This window comes from Malania oleifera, chromosome 4 (assembly GCF_029873635.1).
Source record: "Malania oleifera isolate guangnan ecotype guangnan chromosome 4, ASM2987363v1, whole genome shotgun sequence".
NCBI lineage: Eukaryota > Viridiplantae > Streptophyta > Magnoliopsida > Santalales > Ximeniaceae > Malania > Malania oleifera.
The window spans coordinates 4,856,479-4,876,283 of record NC_080420.1 but is presented as its reverse complement, the minus strand read 5'-3'; the positions used below and the strand labels follow the sequence as shown (position 1 = coordinate 4,876,283).

The following is a 19,805-nucleotide window of genomic DNA, read 5'->3' as shown; positions in this document are numbered from 1 at the left end:
TAGCGGAGCATTGACACGAGTGTTCAGTGAGAGCTTACAATTAAATCCAAAGTGGGATATCTTTTTTTCAGTAATTTTAATAATATATTTATTTAGCTCATTTCCAGCATTATACATTTAATTTTTTTTTAAAAGATAATATATGACTGCCAATATATTCTAGCATTTCCTCTTTATGTTTCAGTGTTTTAATTATAACATATAATCGGTTGAAGTAAATTTAATTTAAATTGTGATTCAAAACATCAAATAATTAATTTGTATTTTCTGCTAGTTCAGCGAAGTGGGTCGGACTCAACAAATAGCTATTGTAGTTGGAGTGAAGGCAGTGCGAACTTCTGTTAGGGTTGTGAAAGTTGTCAAGCAGCCATCCTGTTGAACTTGATTGATGGACTTTTCAAATTTTCTATTATTATTGTTGCAAAAGTATTATATTTGTGTGTTTATCTTTATTTTGGTTGCTTAGACTTCAAACGTTAATTTGATTGTGTCCCCGAATGTAGACAGTGGCGTCAATAAATAATATTTTCATATTATATATAAAAATAAAAAATAAAAATAAAGAGATAAATATTTTAAAAATTAATTGTTAGTTTTGAAATTTTAAAATTCTAAAAAATCTAAGAACTTTGGATTTGCATTTTGAAATATATATAAAAAATTTGTTATTGAAACAACTTGAGGTACTTTTTGTGTTTCAAATATTACAGCAAGGCCAGAAATGAATCCAACAACACTTAGAAGGACTAAACTTACTCCAAAGAGTAAACTTAGGATGAATATAAATTTCTCACATGTATAGATGAGCTTGTTTGGAGGCCTCGAGTGATTATAAATGCAGAAAGAAAAATTGTTGTCCAATGGAAGGCATAAAATGTCTTCCAACTCTCACTATGAAAAGATTCCTTGCTTTGGATGTGATTCTAAGCTCTCGTTAAACACTCATGTCATTGGTCTGGTAGTCAAATAAACAAACAAATACAACATTACAAATATGTAGCAAATGAACTATCGATTCTGTTGCGACGTCCCGGAGCACGTGTGCCCTGAGCGGTGAAATAAGAATCAATGGTTTAATTTTAAAGGAAAAATAAGGAATGTTGGAGTCGCCACTAACCTTTTAGTGTGGTTAGAACACATGATTACTACCCCGTTAGGGGTAGAATGAGTCTACATTACCAGAGCCGGGGTCGGGAGTTCGGTTACACAAGGGGAAGGTACGAGAACCCCCTACGCACCCGTTCTTATAGACGGTACCTAATTAATTTGAAATTATCCCTAAGTTAATTTAAAAAGTCTTTAAATTTCTCCTTTTATGAATTTATAAATATACATGAAAAATAAATAAATAAATATAATATATACATACATATTCCCTTAGAGCTTAAGGTACATGAAGTCCGAAAACTCATACCCTAGCATTAAAATCATAGGGATAAAAAATTAAGAAAATACACTCCCAAATTTTGGAATTGTATTAAATTTTTTATAGTAAAATACTAGTATGGGAGGTTTTAATATATAATAATAGGATAATAAGTAACAAATTATCATAAGATAATATATGTATCAAGATACGAAAGACATCATAAAAGGTAATACCATATATATTAGAAATAAAAATATATATATCTTAATAGATAATACCTAATATAAGTATAATAGTAATACCCTAATATTCTATATATTATAATAGCAACTTACCTAATGGGAACACACAATCATTACATATATAAACAAAATTACCAAAACTAAGAAAACAATCTACTCATCAAATTAAATCAAGTAACCCTAAGACTAGTAGGTAATTATACAAAGGGTAAGCAAGCTGTGAAACTATGGAAACAATTTAAAGCTAATACTAATATGTAAATATCCAATATGACCATCAAATGGGAAATTATGGAAATAAATAAAATCAAAAATTAATGTACATATGATATAAACACTAAGTATACAAAATAATAATAACCCCACATGTGAACCTTAATTATGAAAAAAAACCCTAAACGCAAAATAATCAACACATATTATAATAGTAATAAATACATGACAATACGGGAAAAACGAACAGATAGAACTTTAACAATAAATAATAAAAGAAATAACGAGAATAATAATAAATTAATTAACATCTACAACAAATATATGTAAACAAGAAAATTATTAAAATCCTACCATAACGAGAATAGGCTAGTTAATGCCTACAATAAATACCACAATAATAAAAACCTAAAACTCAAGATAAATATATATAGTGATACTATGACTAAAAAGCAATTAACTTACTAACATATACACCTTAAAAGATCTTATGAATAGTACCATATCATAGAAATATAAGAACTTGACAATATTGTAATAAATATAATAATATATAGCCTATATTTAGCGTGTGCAGTGTACGTGTAGGTAGTGTGCTGAGTGTGTGTTGTGGGTGTGTGGACAAGCTGTCTAAGAGATGAAGATAAAATTATGAAACTCAAAGAAATTAATCAAACCAGTAAATATTGACAAAGGAGAGTCAAAAACAACCGCGTAAGGTTTCAGATCGATCAGATAAGAAATCGCCGCTTGATTGACTTCATCTAGTTGAATGCGCAGACGCCGACGATTCCACTACTGCGGCGGTGAGGCGGCTGTGCAATAAATTAAAATGATGTCATAAAACTCAAAATAACAATATGAGTTAAAATTAAGATGAAAGGGTCAGAAACGACCTGGCAAAATTTCGCATTGATCGGATAAGTAATCGCCGCTCGATTGGCTTCGTCTAGTTGAATGTGCAGACGCCGATGACTCCACTGCTGCGGTGGTGATACGGCTGTGCAAGAAATTAACACAAAGGGGGAAAACTCAAAAAAAGAATCTGTATGGTGTCAATTAAGATGAAAGGGTTAAAAATGACCTCGTAAAGTTTTGCATTGATCAAATAAGAAATCGCCACTCAATTGGCTTCGTCCAGTTGAATGTGCAGATGCCGATGACTCCATTGCTATGGCGATGATACGGCTGTGCAAGAAATCAACACGAAGGGGGAAAACTCAAAAGAAGAATATGAGCGGTAACAATTAAGAAGAAAGGGTTAGAAACGACCTCGTAAAATTTCGCATTGATCGGACAAGAAATAGCCGCTCGATTGGCTTCGTCCAGTTGGATGCGCAGACGCAAATGACTCCACTGCTGCGGCGGTGATACGGCTGTGCAAGAAATTAACTCAAAAGGGGAAAACTCAAAATAAGAATCTGAACAATGACAATTAAGATGAAAGGGTTAGAAAAGACCTCGTAAATTTTCGCATTGATCGGATAAGAAATCGCTGCTCAATTGGTTTCATCTAATTGACTGCGCAAACGTCAACGACTCCATTGCTGCAACACGAGACTGCAAGGTAAGGTTTCTTTTTTCTTTGGTCTGTGCTTCCCCCCCCCCCCCCCTTAAGAGTGTTCTTTTCCTTCCTATTTATAAAAAATCAAACCCCTAAAGCTCCCTCTTTTATTTTCTTTATTTTTTTTTATTTTTATACTTTTATAGTAATAATGAATATGGCAACTAATAATATTTCTTAATAATAATAATCATAATAATAATAGTAATGTAATAATGACAAGATTTGAAAATAATAATAATATAATAATAGTACGATAATAATAATAAAAAAGTAATATTTAAAAATAATAATAATAATAATAATAAGGACAATAATGCAAAATAAAAACCATGATTATAAAGTCAATGATAATAATAATAATAATAGTAGTATAATAATAATAATAAAAGAGTAATAAATAGTGATAATAGTAATAATAATAAAAATAATGGTAATATCAATAATAATAAAAATTTTGTTATATTGGGCCTGGGAAAAAATGGGGTGTCTACAGCTGCCCCTCTTTGTAGGCTTCGTTGCTTCAAAGTAAAAAGTAGGATCTCTCCTATGTTATTTGTAGCAACAAACCTGCAAAGATAAAAGACGCCGATTTTGGACCGAGCTGAATGTAACAAAAGAGACCAAATTGATTCGTGAAAACCGATTTGCGTGTATGCTTGAGAGCACATGAGGATGACTTGCGTCGAGTGTAGGAACCCGAGCTATTGTTCACGGATGGAGACTTGCACCGGGTGTAGGAACCCGAGCTATAGTTTATGGAAAGTGACTTGCACAGGGTGTAGGAACCCCTGCTATAGTTCACGGAGGGTGACTCGCACCGGGTGTAGGAACCTGAGCTATAGTTCACGGAGGGTGACTCGCACTAGGTGTAGGAACCCAAGCTATAGTTCACTGATGGTGACTTGCACCGGGTGTATGAACCCGAGCTATAGTTCACTGAGGGTAACTCGCACTAGGTGTAGGAACCAGAGCTATAGTTCACGGATGGAGACTTGCACCGGGTGTAGGAACCCGAGATATAGTTTATGGAAAGTGACTTGCACAGGGTGTAGGAACCCCTGCTATAGTTCACGGAGGGTGACTCGCACCGGGTGTAGGAACCCGAGCTATAGTTCACGGAGGGTGACTCGCATTGGGTGTAGGAACCCGAGCTATAGTTCACTAATGGTGACTTGCACCGAGTGTACGAACCCGAGCTATAGTTCATGGAGGGTAACTCGCACTGGGTGTAGGAACCAGAGCTATAGTTCACAGATGGTGACTTGCACTGGGTGTAGGAACTCGAGCTATAGTTTATGGAGGGTAACTCGCATCGGGTGTAGGAACCCGAGCTATAGTTCATGGAAAGTGACTCGCACCGAGTGTAGGAACCTGAGTTATAATTCATGGAAGGTGACTCGCACCGGGTATAGGAACCCGAGCTAAAATTCAAGGAGGGTGACTCGCATTGGGTGTAGGAACCCGAGCTATAGTTCACGGAGGGCGACTCGCACCGGGTGTAGGAACCCGAGCTATAGTTCACGGAGGGCGACTCGCACCGGGTGTAGGAACCCCAGCTATAGTTCACGGAGGGGGACTCGCACCGGGTGTAGGAACCCGAGCTATAGTTCACGGAGGGCGACTCGCACCAGATGTAGGAGCCCGAGCTATAGTTCACGAAGGGTGACTGGCACCGGGTGTAGGAACCCGAGTTATAGTTCACGGAGGGTGACTCGCATCGAGTGTAGGAACCTGAGCTATAGTTTATTAGGGGTGACTCGCACCGGGTGTAGGAACCTGAGCTATAGTTCACGGAGGGTGACTCGCACTGGGTGTAGGAACCCGAGCTATAGTTCATGGAGGGTGACTCGCACGGGTGTAAGAACCTGAGCTATAGTTCACGGAGGGTGAATCACACCGGGTGTAGGAACCCAAGCTATAGTTCATGAGGGGTGACTCGCACCGGGTGTAGGAACCCGAGCTATAGTTCATGGAGGGTGACTCGCACGGGTGTAAGAACCTGAGCTATAGTTCACAGAGGGTGAATCGCACCGGGTGTAGGAACCCGAGCTATAGTTCATGAGAGGTGACTCGCACCGGGTGTAGGAACCCGAGCTATAGTTCATAAGGGGTGACTCGCACCGAGTGTAGGAACTCGAGCTATAGTTCACGGAGGGTGACTCGCACCGGGTGTAGGAACCCGTGCTATAGTTCACGGAGGGTGACTCGCACCGGGTGTAGGAACCCGAGCTATCGTTCACAGAGGGTGACTCGCACCGGGTGTAGGAACCCAAGCTATAGTTCACGGACGGTGACTTGCACCGGGTGTTGGAACCCGAGCTATAGTTTATGGAGGGTGACTCGCACCAGGTGTAAGAACCCAAGCTATAGTTCAGATGTAAGATTTTGAAAGTTTGCTGATTGCTCGAGTATAGGATCTCAAGGACTTCTCAGATGTAGGATTCTAAAAGTCTGATGACTATTCGATGGGAATTTTGGACCGATGGTTAATGATGACTCAGGTGTAGAATCCCAATTAGCAAGATGAATTTTCAAATTGATGATGAATACTTGGGTCTAGGATACCGAGAGCTAGATGAATTGTCTATTTGATGATGAATGCTCACATATAGGATCCCGAGAGCCAGGTGAATTTTTGAACGATGATGAATACTTGGGTATAGGATCCCAAGAGCCATACGACCTAATTTAGTCCTAAAGGCTGGCGCCCCAGCTTCAAGTGGATGCTAAAATTTGGACTAGGGCTGATTGCCCCAGTTTTGGGGCGGAAGACTTGACTAAGACTTGGGCCAGTTGCCCCAGTCGCATGGTAGATGGATTGATTTGTACCTGAACCGGTTGCACCAACCCCCCCCCCCCTTTTTTTTTTAAGACAAAACATGGATTGCTTAATAAGGATGACAAGACAAATGTGAATGAAATGATGCTATGCGGTGTATGCATGTTGCTACTTATGATGCTATGTATACATTCTTTATTTTTTATTATTTTTTATTTTTTATTATTATTATTTTTTATTTTTTGTACAATGCATGCAATGCATGATGATGCATGAAAAGTATGACAATGCGTGAAATACGAGGTAATGCATGAAATGCATGACAATGCATGAAATATAAGGTAATGCATGAAATGCATGACAATGCATGAAATGTATGGTAATACGGGAAATGTATGGTAATGCATGCATGGTAATGAATCTTTTATCCCACCTCGCTTTTGATCAATAACCTCATCTTTCATCTTGACCATGTTTTCGAATTTCTACATGAAACTTGCCGCATTTGAATGGATCTATAACTGACCTTGGCTCAATTTTCTTGATTCATCCGATCATGAAGGTGATGAACTTGACTCAAATACAAATCACAAAATCTGCCCCAGTTGAATGGATCTATAACTGCTCTTGGCACTATTTTCCTATTCATCCAATCTGATAAGAAGGTGCTTGAATGGGTCCCACTGAAACTCAACTCGAAACTTGCCCCAGATGAGTTTATCTGCCACTGATTTGACCTGGTTGTTAGATTCTTCTTGAATAAGCAAATCTCTAAAGCCTGACATGACATTTGCCCCAGTTAGATTGACTGATTCTACGCGCATCATATATTCTCAATGGGGACCTCCTCTATAAGAAGCACACTAGTGGTTCTGAAACTCTTTGACTATCTGTCCTCTTTTCAAGCTTGGAAGAGTAAGAAAGTTTTTTTTTTTGTTTTTTGTTTTTTGTTTTTTTTTTTTTGTAATGAGGAATGATTATGCAATTATGACATCAACTTGTGAAACCAAAAGGTCACCCACACAAAAATAGATGTTTTACCATGTTCCAATGCAATTACAAGAAAAATTCATACTAGTATTCAAAAGCCATATGACATTGATGTTAATTTACCAAACTGAATGGCTGATCTTTTCTTCCACTGTCCCAGCTTTATCGATGGCCACCTCTCTTCTTTTGTTTCATTCTGCTGTGAAACCATTAGAAATTTCTCATATTTAAATGTTGCCTTTAGTTCAGTCAAGTTCAACCCATGTTTTGATCTCAAGATGGTCTTTAAGACTTAGGACGAAACGTATGCTGAGGGATACAGGTTTTCAGAATAAAAGGAAAACTAAGGCTCAAAAATCCCATCCCATAATGATGTTTTGCCCCCAGTTGAATTGAGGCACTTGCAAGATATTGACCGAACTTGTCATTTAGATAAGTTGCCTACGTACCCTTTCAGGATCAGGTCATTACGTAGTTCAGACGCAACATTGAGTCTGACAAATCATTTGAGACAACAATGTATACCAATCTGGTCAGGACTTTCATTTGGACTGTAATATAGGCTAGGGGCATGGGTTAAAGAAAGAAAGAGTTAAATAAGGCTCAAAATCATCATTTTCATCAAAGGTAATTTGGTCAAGGATCACATGCGTGGTATGTCCCTTATTTTCTTTCCCTCTTCTTCTTTCTCTTTCCATTTGCTTTTACTGCTCCTTTTTGTTTTTCTCTTTCATGAAGGGATTTTGTCATTTTTGTTTGGACTTCATTTAGGACTAATCCTTTAAAATTTCCCCAGTGTGGGGTGTGATCCTTTGACGGGTTAATCAAAAATTAAATTTTTCAGGCTCAAGAAGGGCTTGCAAGGGATCTCTTTTCTTTTCTTTTGGGTAGCAGAAAGATAGCCTGCCATCATTTTGGGTAGCTAATTGTTGTCTCATATGACTTGCTAGACCCTAAGGGACCTATACCCAGGTTAAATTTTGTGAACTGACTTTTGAAAAAACACTGGTTTATCATTTAGGCTCAACTTGGTTACCAAATGGTAAATCATTGTTTGGTTCTTTTACGGGAAAACAGATCGGCCAATGATGGTCATCTATCATTTGATCAAAACATGAGTAATGAACAATCATTAGATTTATGAAGCAAACCATCATCTTATTGAATTTCCTTGAGAGTTTACAGGGTTTCTAAGAAAAATATTTCTTTACCGCATCTGAGTTCGTGGGGTGCACTAGATCAGTTCCATCCATGTCTGATAACAATAGGGCACCTCCTGAAAATGCTTTCTTTACCACATACAGCCCTTCATAATTTGGGGTCCACTTACCTCGAGGGTCATTATGAATTGGTAAAATCTTTTTCAAGACTAGATCTCCTTCTTGAAACCGTCGAGGACGCACTTTCTTGTTAAAGGCTCTCATCATTCTCCTTTGATATAACTGTCCATGAACTATAGCTGTCAATCTTTTTTCTTCAATTAGGTTCAACTGGTCATATCTAGATTGCACCCATTCTGCTTCAGTTAACTATGCTTCTTTTAAGACTCATAACAATGGAATCTCAACTTTTATTGGAATTACGGCCTCCATTCCGTACACCAAAGAGAAAGGGGTAGCCCCTATGGATGTTCGGACAGTGGTCCTGTAGGCCAATAAAGCGAAAGGTAACTTCTCATGCCAGTCTCTGTCCTTTTTTCCAAGATGCTCTTGATATTTTTGTTGGCCACTTCCACTGCTCCATTCATTTGAGGTCGATAAGGGGCTGAATTATGATGTTTGACCTTGAACTGACTGCACAATTTTGTCATGACCTTGTTGTTCAAGTTTTTGGCGTTGTCTGATATTATCCTTTTTGGGATCCCATACCTACAAATTAATTCTCTCCTGATAAAACGGTTGATTACACTTTGAGTGACATTAGAGTATGATGCCGCTTCTACCCATTTTGTGAAGTAGTCAATGGCGCACGAAAATGAATCGATGCCCATTACTGGCCTTCGGGGTTATCGGTCCGATCACATCCATGCCCCATGCTGAGAAAGGCCAAGGTGTAGATAAAACCTGGAGTTGAGTGGGTGGGACTTGTATACGATCTCCATAGATTTGACACTTATGGCATTTTCGAACATATTCTATACAATCCCGTTCCATGGTTATCTGATAGTATCCACTCTTTAGGATTTTTGGAGCCAACGAGTAACCTCTTGCATGGGTCCCACAAACACCGTCATGTACTTCCTGTGTGACTTGTCTTGCCTCTTGCAATTCCACGCACCGTAGGAGGTTCATATCATGGTTCTTTTTATACAATATCTCCCCATCTAAGAAAAATCCCATAGCTAACCTCCTAATTGTCTTCCGGTTGTTATTAGAGGCTCCTATGGGGTACTCCTTCCCTTGAATGTATGCGTTGATATCATGAAACCATGGCTTTCCATCAGCTTCTTCCATCATTATACAATATGCTGGCTCCCTATGCATCCTTATTCGAATGGGTTCAATCTCTATTCCGGGCTCAACCTTAAATAAAGCCGCCAATATTGCTAGCGCATTAGGGATTAAATTACTCTCTCTTGGTAAATGCGAAAAACTGATAGTATCAAATTCCTGCATCATTTCCTGAATGTACTCCTGATATGGTATTAACTTGGAATCCTGGGTTTCCCACTTTCCAGTCAACTGATGAATTACCAAAGCGGAATATCCTTTTACGGTCAATTTTTTAATGCCTCTGTTAATAGCTGCTTGTAAGCCCAATATACATGCTTCATGCTTAGCTATATTATTAGTACACGGAAAGGTAAGTTTGGCTGTGACTAGGTAATATTTACCCTCTAGTGATATGAGTACAGCCCCTATTCCATGCCCCCATACATTGGTCGCCCCGTCAAATAGCATCATCCACCCAACATTATCTTCCTCTTCTTGATCAATTGAATCAATATCTTGATTCGGGAAGTCAAACTCCAAGGGTTAGTAATCATTAACGGCTCTATCAGCCAAATATTCTGTTATAACACTCCCTTTAATGGCTTTTCTCATTACATATGTAATTTCATATTCAGTCAACAGCATTTGCCAACGAGCCATCCGTCCCGTTACTACAGGTTTCTCGAAAACATACTTAATCGGATCCATTTTAGAAATTAGCCACGTTGTGTAATACAACATGTATTGCCTTAATCCGCTAACCACCCACACCATAGTGCAACATTTCTTCTCCAGGTTAGAGTACCTAGATTCGTATTCTGTGAACTTTTTGCTTAGATAATAGATGGCGCGCTCCTTTCTTCTGGACTCATCGTGTTGTCCTAACACGCACCCCATGGAATTCTCTGATACTGCTAAGTACAATATAAGAGGCCTTCTAGGTACAAGGGAAACCAAAACTAGAGGGTTCAATTGATATTCTTTTATTTTCTCAAAAGCTTTCTGACAATCTTCATTCCATTTTTTGGGGTTATCCTTCTTTAACAGCTTAAATATGGGCTCACAAGTAGTAGTCAACTGAGATATAAATCGAGCTATGTAGTTTAATTTGCCTAGGAAACTCCTAACTTCTTTTTTGGTTTTGGGAGTAGGCATTTCTTGAATAGCTTTTATTTTATCTGGGTCTACCTCGATCCCTTTCTCACTTACGATAAATCCCAACATTTTTCCTGAAGAAGCTCTGAATGTACATTTTTCTGGATTTAATTTCAGTTGACATTTTCGTAACCTTTTAAATAGCTTCTCTAAGTTCATCACATGGATATACTCATCCTGAGACTTAACGATCATGTCGTCCACATATACTTCTATCTCCTTATGCATCAGGTCATGGAATAACGTTACCATGGCTCTCTGATAGGTTGCCCCTGCATTCTTTAAACCGAAAGGCATAACCTTGTAGCAAAATGTCCCCCATAAGGTGATAAACGTGGTCTTTTCTTTATCTTCTGGGGCCATCTTAATTTGATTATATCCAGAAAATCCATCCATGAATGAAAACAGGGCATGTCCCGCTGTATTGTCTACCAGCACATCTATATGTGGAAGTGGGAAATTATCTTTAGGGCTAGCTTTATTCAAGTCTCGATAGTCAACACAAACTCTCACTTTTTCGTTTTTCTTCATTATTGGAACTACATTGGCCGTCCATTCTGGATATTTGGCTACTTCTAAAAAACTAGCCTCAAACTGCTTTTGGACCTCTTCTTTTATTTTGATCAACATGGCGCATTCTCCTCAATTTCTGTTTTACCGGTTTGCTATCTGGGTAAATGGGTATTTTATGTGTTATTAAGTCTACACCCAAACCCGGCATGTCCTGATATGACAATGCGAAAACATCTCGGTATTCCTTCAGAAGGTTTATCATTTTACATCTTTCTCTTCCTCCCAACAGTGCCCCGATTTTTACTTCTTTTGGTTCCTCATTAGTCCCCAAATTTATCGTGACCGTGGGGTCACTACTGGTTAAAGTTGGTTTTTCATCTGATTTCAACATTCCTTGCATTTCAGGTGATAAGTTGGTTTCCCCTTCTATTTCAACTTCTGGGATTAAGTTTTCGAAGTTAACATCAGTTTCTGGCTCTTGAATACTGGTATGATTATTTTCCCTATTCCTGCATAAAACAAAAGTAAACAATTCCTTGACAACTGATCCCATGATGCAATAAATGCAAAAGAAATGCATACGTGTTTTATTGATGAAAAAGACAAACGGTCTGAGGCAATAATGTCCACGGATTACAAAAAGAAAGCAAAATGAGCAAAAACTATTACATGAAGTGAATTGGGTAATCAAAAGATGTCCAGTTCTGGATTTCTGCTCCTATAGTCAATGGGTAGATCCATTTACTTGAGTCATTCATGTGGTCCCCCGATTCCAAGGCCAATATGCTCATCTGTCTCATTTCTTCCTCAAGAGTGACTTGATTGCCTTTTCAAAAGGTCTGATTCATCGGCGGGACTTCTACCCCCCATTTGGTACTTACTCTTCCTGTGCGCCTCTCGATTCTGAGTATTCTTTTCTCTTCTGCCTTCTTCTTATGGTCAACTAAAGTAGGAGTATATCTGATTCCGTATCTCTCATTCATGCGTTCTGGTAGCAATGGCATTGCAATGCCTGAAGATACTTCCCCAACCCTTTTCCTGGGCAAAACCCTGATTTAATCATTTTAGAAGCCACCATACATGTGGAGGAAGAGATCCGAGGTTGAGGGATAAAAGATCCCTCCATTATAGTAGTGGCGTTGATGATCTCAAATGCTTGGAATGAATCTTCATGGGCTTCTTCAGCTGCTTCCACATAGGGAGTGTAAGAAGGTTTAGTAACCATTATATCGGTCTCTCCATAAACACACACCAATTTATCCTCTACTACAAATTTCACTCGGTGATGCAAAGATGATGGTACTGCCCCTGTATTATGTATCCAAGGCCTTCCCAAGAGACAACTGTATGAAGGTGTAATATCCATGACTTGAAAAGTGATATTGAAGGTTACTGGTCCAATCTAAATAAGGATTTCAAGCGACCCTACTAACTCTTTTTGTGTTCCATCGAAGGCACGCACCACCAAATTGTTCGATGTCACATAAGAAGGATCAATGGGTAACCTTTGCAATGTAGTCATTGGCATAACATTGAGGGATGACCCATTATCTATTAAGACTAGAGACATCATGTGATCCTTAAATTTGGTGGATATATGCAGCGCCTTCTTATGCCCCTAGCCTTCTGGCAGAATTTCTTCATCAGTAAAAGTGATGTAGTTGGAGGCTGCTAGACTTCCGATCACATGATTGAATTTATCAACACTGATATCTTGGGGAATGTAGGCTTGATTTGGGACTTTAAGTAATGCCTCCAAATAGGTCTCTGAATTTAGTAAAAGTGACAAAACAGATATGTGTGCTGGCATTTTCTTTAGTTGGTCCACAATGTTGTACTCGCTATGCTTTATTATCTTTAGGAATTCTTCGGCCTCTCCATTGGATATTGGAATTTTCACTGCCCTGTCTGGTTCTCCCATATTTTGTTGATTTGGTTTAGAAGACTCTGGCATATACACCCTACCACTTCGGGTTATCCCTTTTACCCCCGCTATGTTGCTGGTGCTTCCTTCGACATATGCTTCGCATTCATATTTCCAGGGCACTGCTTGGTTACTTTTGTATGGGAATGGCCTGGGAGTAGAGATCACCAAGCGAGCTGGTGCTTCCTACGTGGGAAGGGCCTTGTTCATGGTAGTTATGAATGGTTGATTAGTGCACTGATGATATACTAGCCTGTTTTCCCCAATGACTGCAATCTCTCCACCCTTGCGGGTACAACCGATCTCTACAGACTTATTATCCACCATATTTTGCAGAAACATTCTAAAAGTTACACATTGTTTCACAGATCTTCCTTCCTTACTCTGACATAAGCAAGGTGCATTGGTAAGGCAAACGGCCTCCTGCCCTATTTGACCTGCCGCAATAAGTTCATTGAACACCCAATCTAGAGACATTTGTTCAAAATCTACTTCGTTCGTCCCTTCTTCTATCGTTCCGACATTATTACCCCCATGATTGGGCAAAGGGTTCCCTTGAATTCCTGGTTGTTTATCATCAAATGCTAGCCATCTAGCTTCTGTTAGTGTTTGAACCTTATTTTTGAATGCCCAATAGAGCTCAATAGTGTGCCCTGGAGTGTTAGCGTGATACGCACACTTGGCTTCGGGGTCATACCATTGTTCAAAAGGTGCCATAATGACCGTTCCAGGAATGACTGAAACTAAGTTCCTTTCCATCAATTGTGGGAGTAATTCTGAGTATGTCATTGGAATAGTATCTATCCTTCTCACATTTCTTTGTATGCCTCCATCATGTGTTCGCACATTCGGTTGGGTGGGCATGGTCCCGGAAGGAACAAGTTGGGGTCTTGCGCCTATATGGACTGTCTGATTGACAGAGGGTTCAAAAACAAAATTCCTCCTAGTCCCTTGGCCATGCTCTCTTTGATATTGTTGCGCTTGAACCATCTGGACCTTTTCTTCCTTCTTCTTGCTTGTCCACTTCTTGCCTAGACCAGTCTTTGCACTAACACTTTTAGTCCTTCGACTTTGATGGCTATCTCAATCCTTTCTCCGGTAGAAACGATGTCCATGAAGTCATAGGGGGTTGCCCCTAGGAGATGCCAGAAGTAAGGATCTTTCAACGTATTCACAAATAGGGAAATAGCGTCCCTATCTTCCATCGGAGGATTTACTTGAATGTACATGTCCCTCCACCTATAGGCATTTTCTCTGAACGTTTCCATAGGTTTCATTTGCATACTTTGCAAGGTCATACGATCAAGTGCCATTTCTATAACATGGCTGTATTGAGTTATGAAAGAATTAGCCAGATCTTTCCATGTGCGGATTCGAGCCTGATCTTGTTGAATATACCACCTGATAGCTGCCCCTGTTAAGCTATCTTGAAAGCAATGCATCATTAGTCTCTCATTATCGGTATGTGCAGCCAATTTTTGGCAATACAAGCACAGGTGAGTTCAAGGATAATGAGTTCCATCAAATTTTTTAAAATCTGGTACTTTGAATTTCGGTGGCAGGGTGACCTTTGGCATGAGGCACAGGTCATTGGGATCTACAGAGTCGAATGTATTGAATCCCTCAATAGCTTTCAGGCGTTCCTCTAGTACGTTGTAACGACATTCAGTTTCAGATCTGTTCATCCCCAGATCGAAAGCTACTAATGGGGGAGTCCCCACCACAGGGAACCCCTGTGCTGGTACATTAGGGATGAACGGAGGTATACTTGGCATCGAACCCTCCATGACGCCAGGTAGTGGAGCTGACGTTTGTCCATGAACTGGGGTAAACCCCGGAGGATGAGTGGGGTCTATATCCATCTCCGGATCATTCTATACTGCTTTTCCTTTGTTCGTCAATAATTCCAGGATCTTACTCATTTTTTCGTTCAATTCTTCTTATGTTGCTCTATGCTCAAGACTCTACTTTCCAACTATTCACTCATTTCTTTTGCTCTTCTCCTGGTATTGTATTGATGCATGATAGTCTCAATGTTGCTTACTCAAACGACTTCTGTGGCTAGGAGCTGCAAACCAAAACTTTCCCTTTGTAGAACCGTGAATGCATAATTATGGAAGTATGAATTCATGAGATGCGATGGTCTTTTTAAGACATGTGTAAAATTCACAAATATGAAACATATGTATGCAACCTAATGTACTTTAACCAAAGTTCATGGAAAAGATCATCATCATTCTAGAAAAAAATATGCTTTTTATTAAAAGGATCCTTTCATACAATATGTCATTCATCCGCGTTCCTTATTTTTATTGCCTACAACACTTTCAGGAATAATCCAATCGAATATTGAATCAATATCTGCTCATGATTTCACAACCTCTGCATTTTTCTGTGTCGTCTTCTTATGCAAAGCTCGAAACTTGGCCTCCCAGTAGCCAGCTTTCGTTATGCACGGCTCCATCTTTTCTAGTACTTGATTATACTTGCTTTTCTGCTTATCCCACTGCCTCTCCTGCTCCTGTATGTAGAGCGATTTCTTTTTATTTTCAGTATGGGCATCTTCTAACATTTGAGATTTCCGTTCAAGTGCTGCTCGAAGCCTTCGTCTTTCCTTCCTTAGTGCCACAACTTCTTCTTCTGATTGCGCATAACAATTTTTTTGTCGCTTGATTTCCCTACGATAGACAGAGACTAGTGCCTCCTTTTGCCTTGCATGCTGATCTTCCATTTCTGTTCTCGCATCTCCCTTTTCTGTTGGGCATGGATCCCCTCGTAGCTTTAATTGCATGCCCCCTCTTGGTGATTTAGTATGATCAATAACGACTTTCAGGATTCTTTTGAGTTGGGGGTTTACCCAATTTTCATGCCATGCTTCATAGTTTCCTTGGACTGTGGCAACTCTATCACCTGGACCTAATAGGTGCACATGTTTCCAAGCCACCATGAACTTTCTAATCTGATTTTGAGTGTCTGCTATTTCATATGCGAAGTCTGAGTCAGCTAATTCGTGAATCATAGGCACAAACTGAGACGCTCCCACTTGCCTCCTTACCATCAAAGGAGCGTATGCTATTCCTCCCCATGGACCTAATAACGGGACCCACGAGAAGTTTCCACATCGATACATCATGTTGGAATGGTTCATCCATGGCGCTTGCCAAACTAATCCCAACTCCCTCAGTTTGTGTAATTTTTCATTCCAGTTAGCCTTGCTCCATTGAACACTCTGCTGAGCCTCCTCGAACTCGGCTAAGGGGATTCGAAGAGCTGAAAAGGTGTTACGGTACCCCCCTTGGTTACTTGGCAAGTGACTGGCAAACCAAACATAGAGTAATGGTACACAACATTTCAGTTGTTCCTGGCCTTTGCTCCTGCATTTGTTGAGAGATCGAAAGGTTTCTGCCAAAATCCCGGGAAACGGATTAGCCCCATTCTTCACTTGCGCCACAAAAGAAATAGTGGATCTATCAATGGTCCTTAGTTCTTTAGGAAATATAATTAGGCCATATACGGCCAGTGCGAACAAATGTATCTGAACCTCTTCACCTTTCTCTTCTTCCAACAACTCTGTTAGCTTTACCGTGATCCCAAGAGGGGGGGGTGAATTGGTATTTTTAAATTTTATCTTCTAGGTGTTCCTTCTAGCAGCAGTATGTTCACAAGCCTAGGGTCAATCTAGTGCAAACAATGTAAATATACCAGAAATTAAATAAAGCAGTTTAAACAATCATACAAGCACCAGAAAGCAGTAAAGAGAAGATGACACGCAGATATATTATCGAGGTTCGGCCAACTGCCTACGTCCCCGCCTTGGCTAACCAGCACAAGGATTATCACAATACCTTACTCACTTAAACGGGTGGAGCAGCACCTATACAAACTAGGTCAAATTACCACAGGGCTGACCTCAACCTTTACACCAATCCTTACCGGGCTGGATTACCGCCCCCTCAGGTCACGCCTGGAATCTCTCAGATATATAATCACAAGGTACAATACAAGAGTGCTTTCATGTAAAGCAGATTTGTACCACAAATGCGCACAAATACAAACACCACAAATGATTTAAAATGTAAGCTCTGTGTGGTCTAAATATGTCAACTCTCAACAATGTTTTCTATCTGTGTAGCAAGTACGTGAGAGTGTCAATAATAATCTATGTATTTTAGAGTGTTCAAACAAATGTGTTCACACAGAGTATTAAACAAGCCTCAATAATATCACTCAATAGAATGTGTCAATCCCGTGAATATATATATATATATATATATATATATATATATATATTTGGACTACAAGATATAAGTAATCTTTGTATTTCAGCAAATGATATAGATTTGAATGGATATTGCTACAAAGATTAATATAACACACACAAATACCTTTTCACAAATATATCAATATGAACACCACAAGATATTCGAATGAGTTTGAAAGTATTTTTGCAAGCCCCAAACAAATAAGAACTTCCTAAGTTATTGCAATGAGAATGCAATACTTGGGAAGTCACCACAAGTCTTTCTTAGGGTAGGCTTATCGGTCGACCGGGAGGTCAAAATGTTGACTCCCAAGTGGTTCGGTCGATCGGGGTCAAATGAACTATAAGGGGTCAGTCGACCGAGCCTTGGTCAAACTGTTGACCCAGGGCCAGTTCGGTCGACCAGGCCAATTTGAACTGAATTGGCCGGTCGACCGAAAGTGCACAAAGTGTGCATTTCGGTCCCGTATTGAGCCAAACAATTCCTTATTCAAGTGCCTAACAAACATATGTGAAATATGTGTGTGTCCTAAGGTCACTTGGGGTCCAATTTGGAAACACCGAAAAAGTCCGGTGTCGGTCGACCGAAGGTGCACCCTAAAGTCTTTCTATGGTCCTTTCTCATTCATGGTTCGGTTTGAGCTTACAAAATAAATCATGTATGTGATGTGTGTGCTTATTACAAACCGAAAACCCTAATTAATATTACAGACAACCTAATTACTATTACAGACAAATTTCACTTAGAGATATTACAATTTGGAATATGAAATTGTCTTCAAGCTTTTGATCTGTTATGCGCCATTGCTAATATGGACCTGCACATGAACTAGATATTTATTAATTACAAAAGTATTTGTCATTATCAAAACCAGGGCGTGACTTATGAGGTCAACAAACTCCTTCAAGCATTTCCAAGTGATCCTTTTGCTTTCCCCTGCCGTTCTTTGAATCTTGACCACATCAAGGTTATACAACTCCCATGCTAAAGAAATCCTAGAATCAGGTACATAAGTACGGTAGGGTGATCGTTGTGTCATCAAATGCAGTAACGAGGTGTACTCTTCAATTCTAGGAACCATGTCGATTCCATCTATTGTAAAGCACGTGTATGGAGGATTCCAGAAGTCCACCAATTCCTTCACCATCTGAAGATTCACTGTTATGTCTAACAAGAAACTGATATGGTCATATAGCTGTGAGAATTCCAAATAGCGTTGCGGTGTCCAATCCTTCCAGATAGTTTTTAGTTCCTCCCAGGGGTTTGACCAGGTATATAAGCACACTTTGGCAGGTAACTCCACTTCTGATTCCTCGTTCAAGCTATCTCCAAACTACTTTTGCTGTCTTTCAGAATACAACTGTACTACGGACTCGGTCTCCTAATAAACAACAATGTCCTCCATAAATGAATCTGATCTCTTCCAGAAACCTTGGGAAAGTGAATGGGATGCCTATATGGATGCAATATGTTAGAAACATTATCATATAATTCAAAGCAGAAACTTAGGATGTGACTACCAACTTATTGGAGATGAATATGCATGCATGATTATGAAATTGAGCATGGGATGCATGATTATGAAATGTGTGAATGCGTAAGTATTTAATGCATGACCATGGGATGCAATGTGTATTTATGTATGGGTGTACTTAGTGCAAAAATACATACAAATAGGATATGAACATATATGCAACCTATTGTGTGTGGTTATGCATGAAATTATGCATGGATGCCTAAATAACTACTTTGCCAGAATTTTGAAAAAATCCCACTAATGAAAGATTTCAAGATTAAGACGACCATTGATGGGCCACAATTTCAATTCAACTCTTCCCTTAACCATTCCTTTCTTTGATGACGGTCCATGTACCTCAAATTCTATGAAGGGTCAGATTATGATCTGAGGTTGGGGTTGACCCAGACTAGTCAACCCATGGGATTCGTTTAATGCGGACTTGTGGACTTTAGTGTGCACTTGGGCCTCAAGTATATTAAAATATAGGCTTCAATATATTTCATGATGGGATCAGGCCCTAGTTTTAAAAGGACTTGGGCTTGGATTGCTTAAAAAATATTGGCCCGGATTTTTGGGTAATAAGGTCGAAGCCCATTTTTGGAAATTTGGGTTTGACCCTTTTTGAAAATTAGGTCTGAGCCGAGTTTTTACTTAGGAAAAGGTCGGGCCTAGGTTTGTTTTTAAAGAATTGGGCCCAAGTTATTTGAAAAGGGTTAGGCCGACCCATATTTTAAAATGCTCGGGTCAAGTGCTTCATTTTTTTTTTAAAGGATAGGTCATGGTCTCATTATTGGGCTTTTTTAGAATACTGGCTAAGTAGTATGTAAGTCTAAAATGGAT

The 19,805-nt window shown here is 39.3% G+C and overlaps 1 protein-coding gene across 1 annotated transcript; it reads right to left on the bottom strand.

The window, feature by feature from the left end:
* Window positions 1-15,549: 15,549 nt before the first annotated feature.
* On the bottom strand, window positions 15,550-18,593 carry LOC131153018 (uncharacterized). The gene is made up of 2 exons (XM_058105032.1): window positions 18,318-18,593; window positions 15,550-16,761 (listed from the first exon to the last, which is right to left on the bottom strand). The coding sequence occupies exons 1-2, from the start codon at window positions 18,591-18,593 to the stop codon at window positions 15,550-15,552; spliced, it is 1,488 nt and encodes a 495-aa protein (XP_057961015.1).
* Window positions 18,594-19,805: the final 1,212 nt, after the last annotated feature.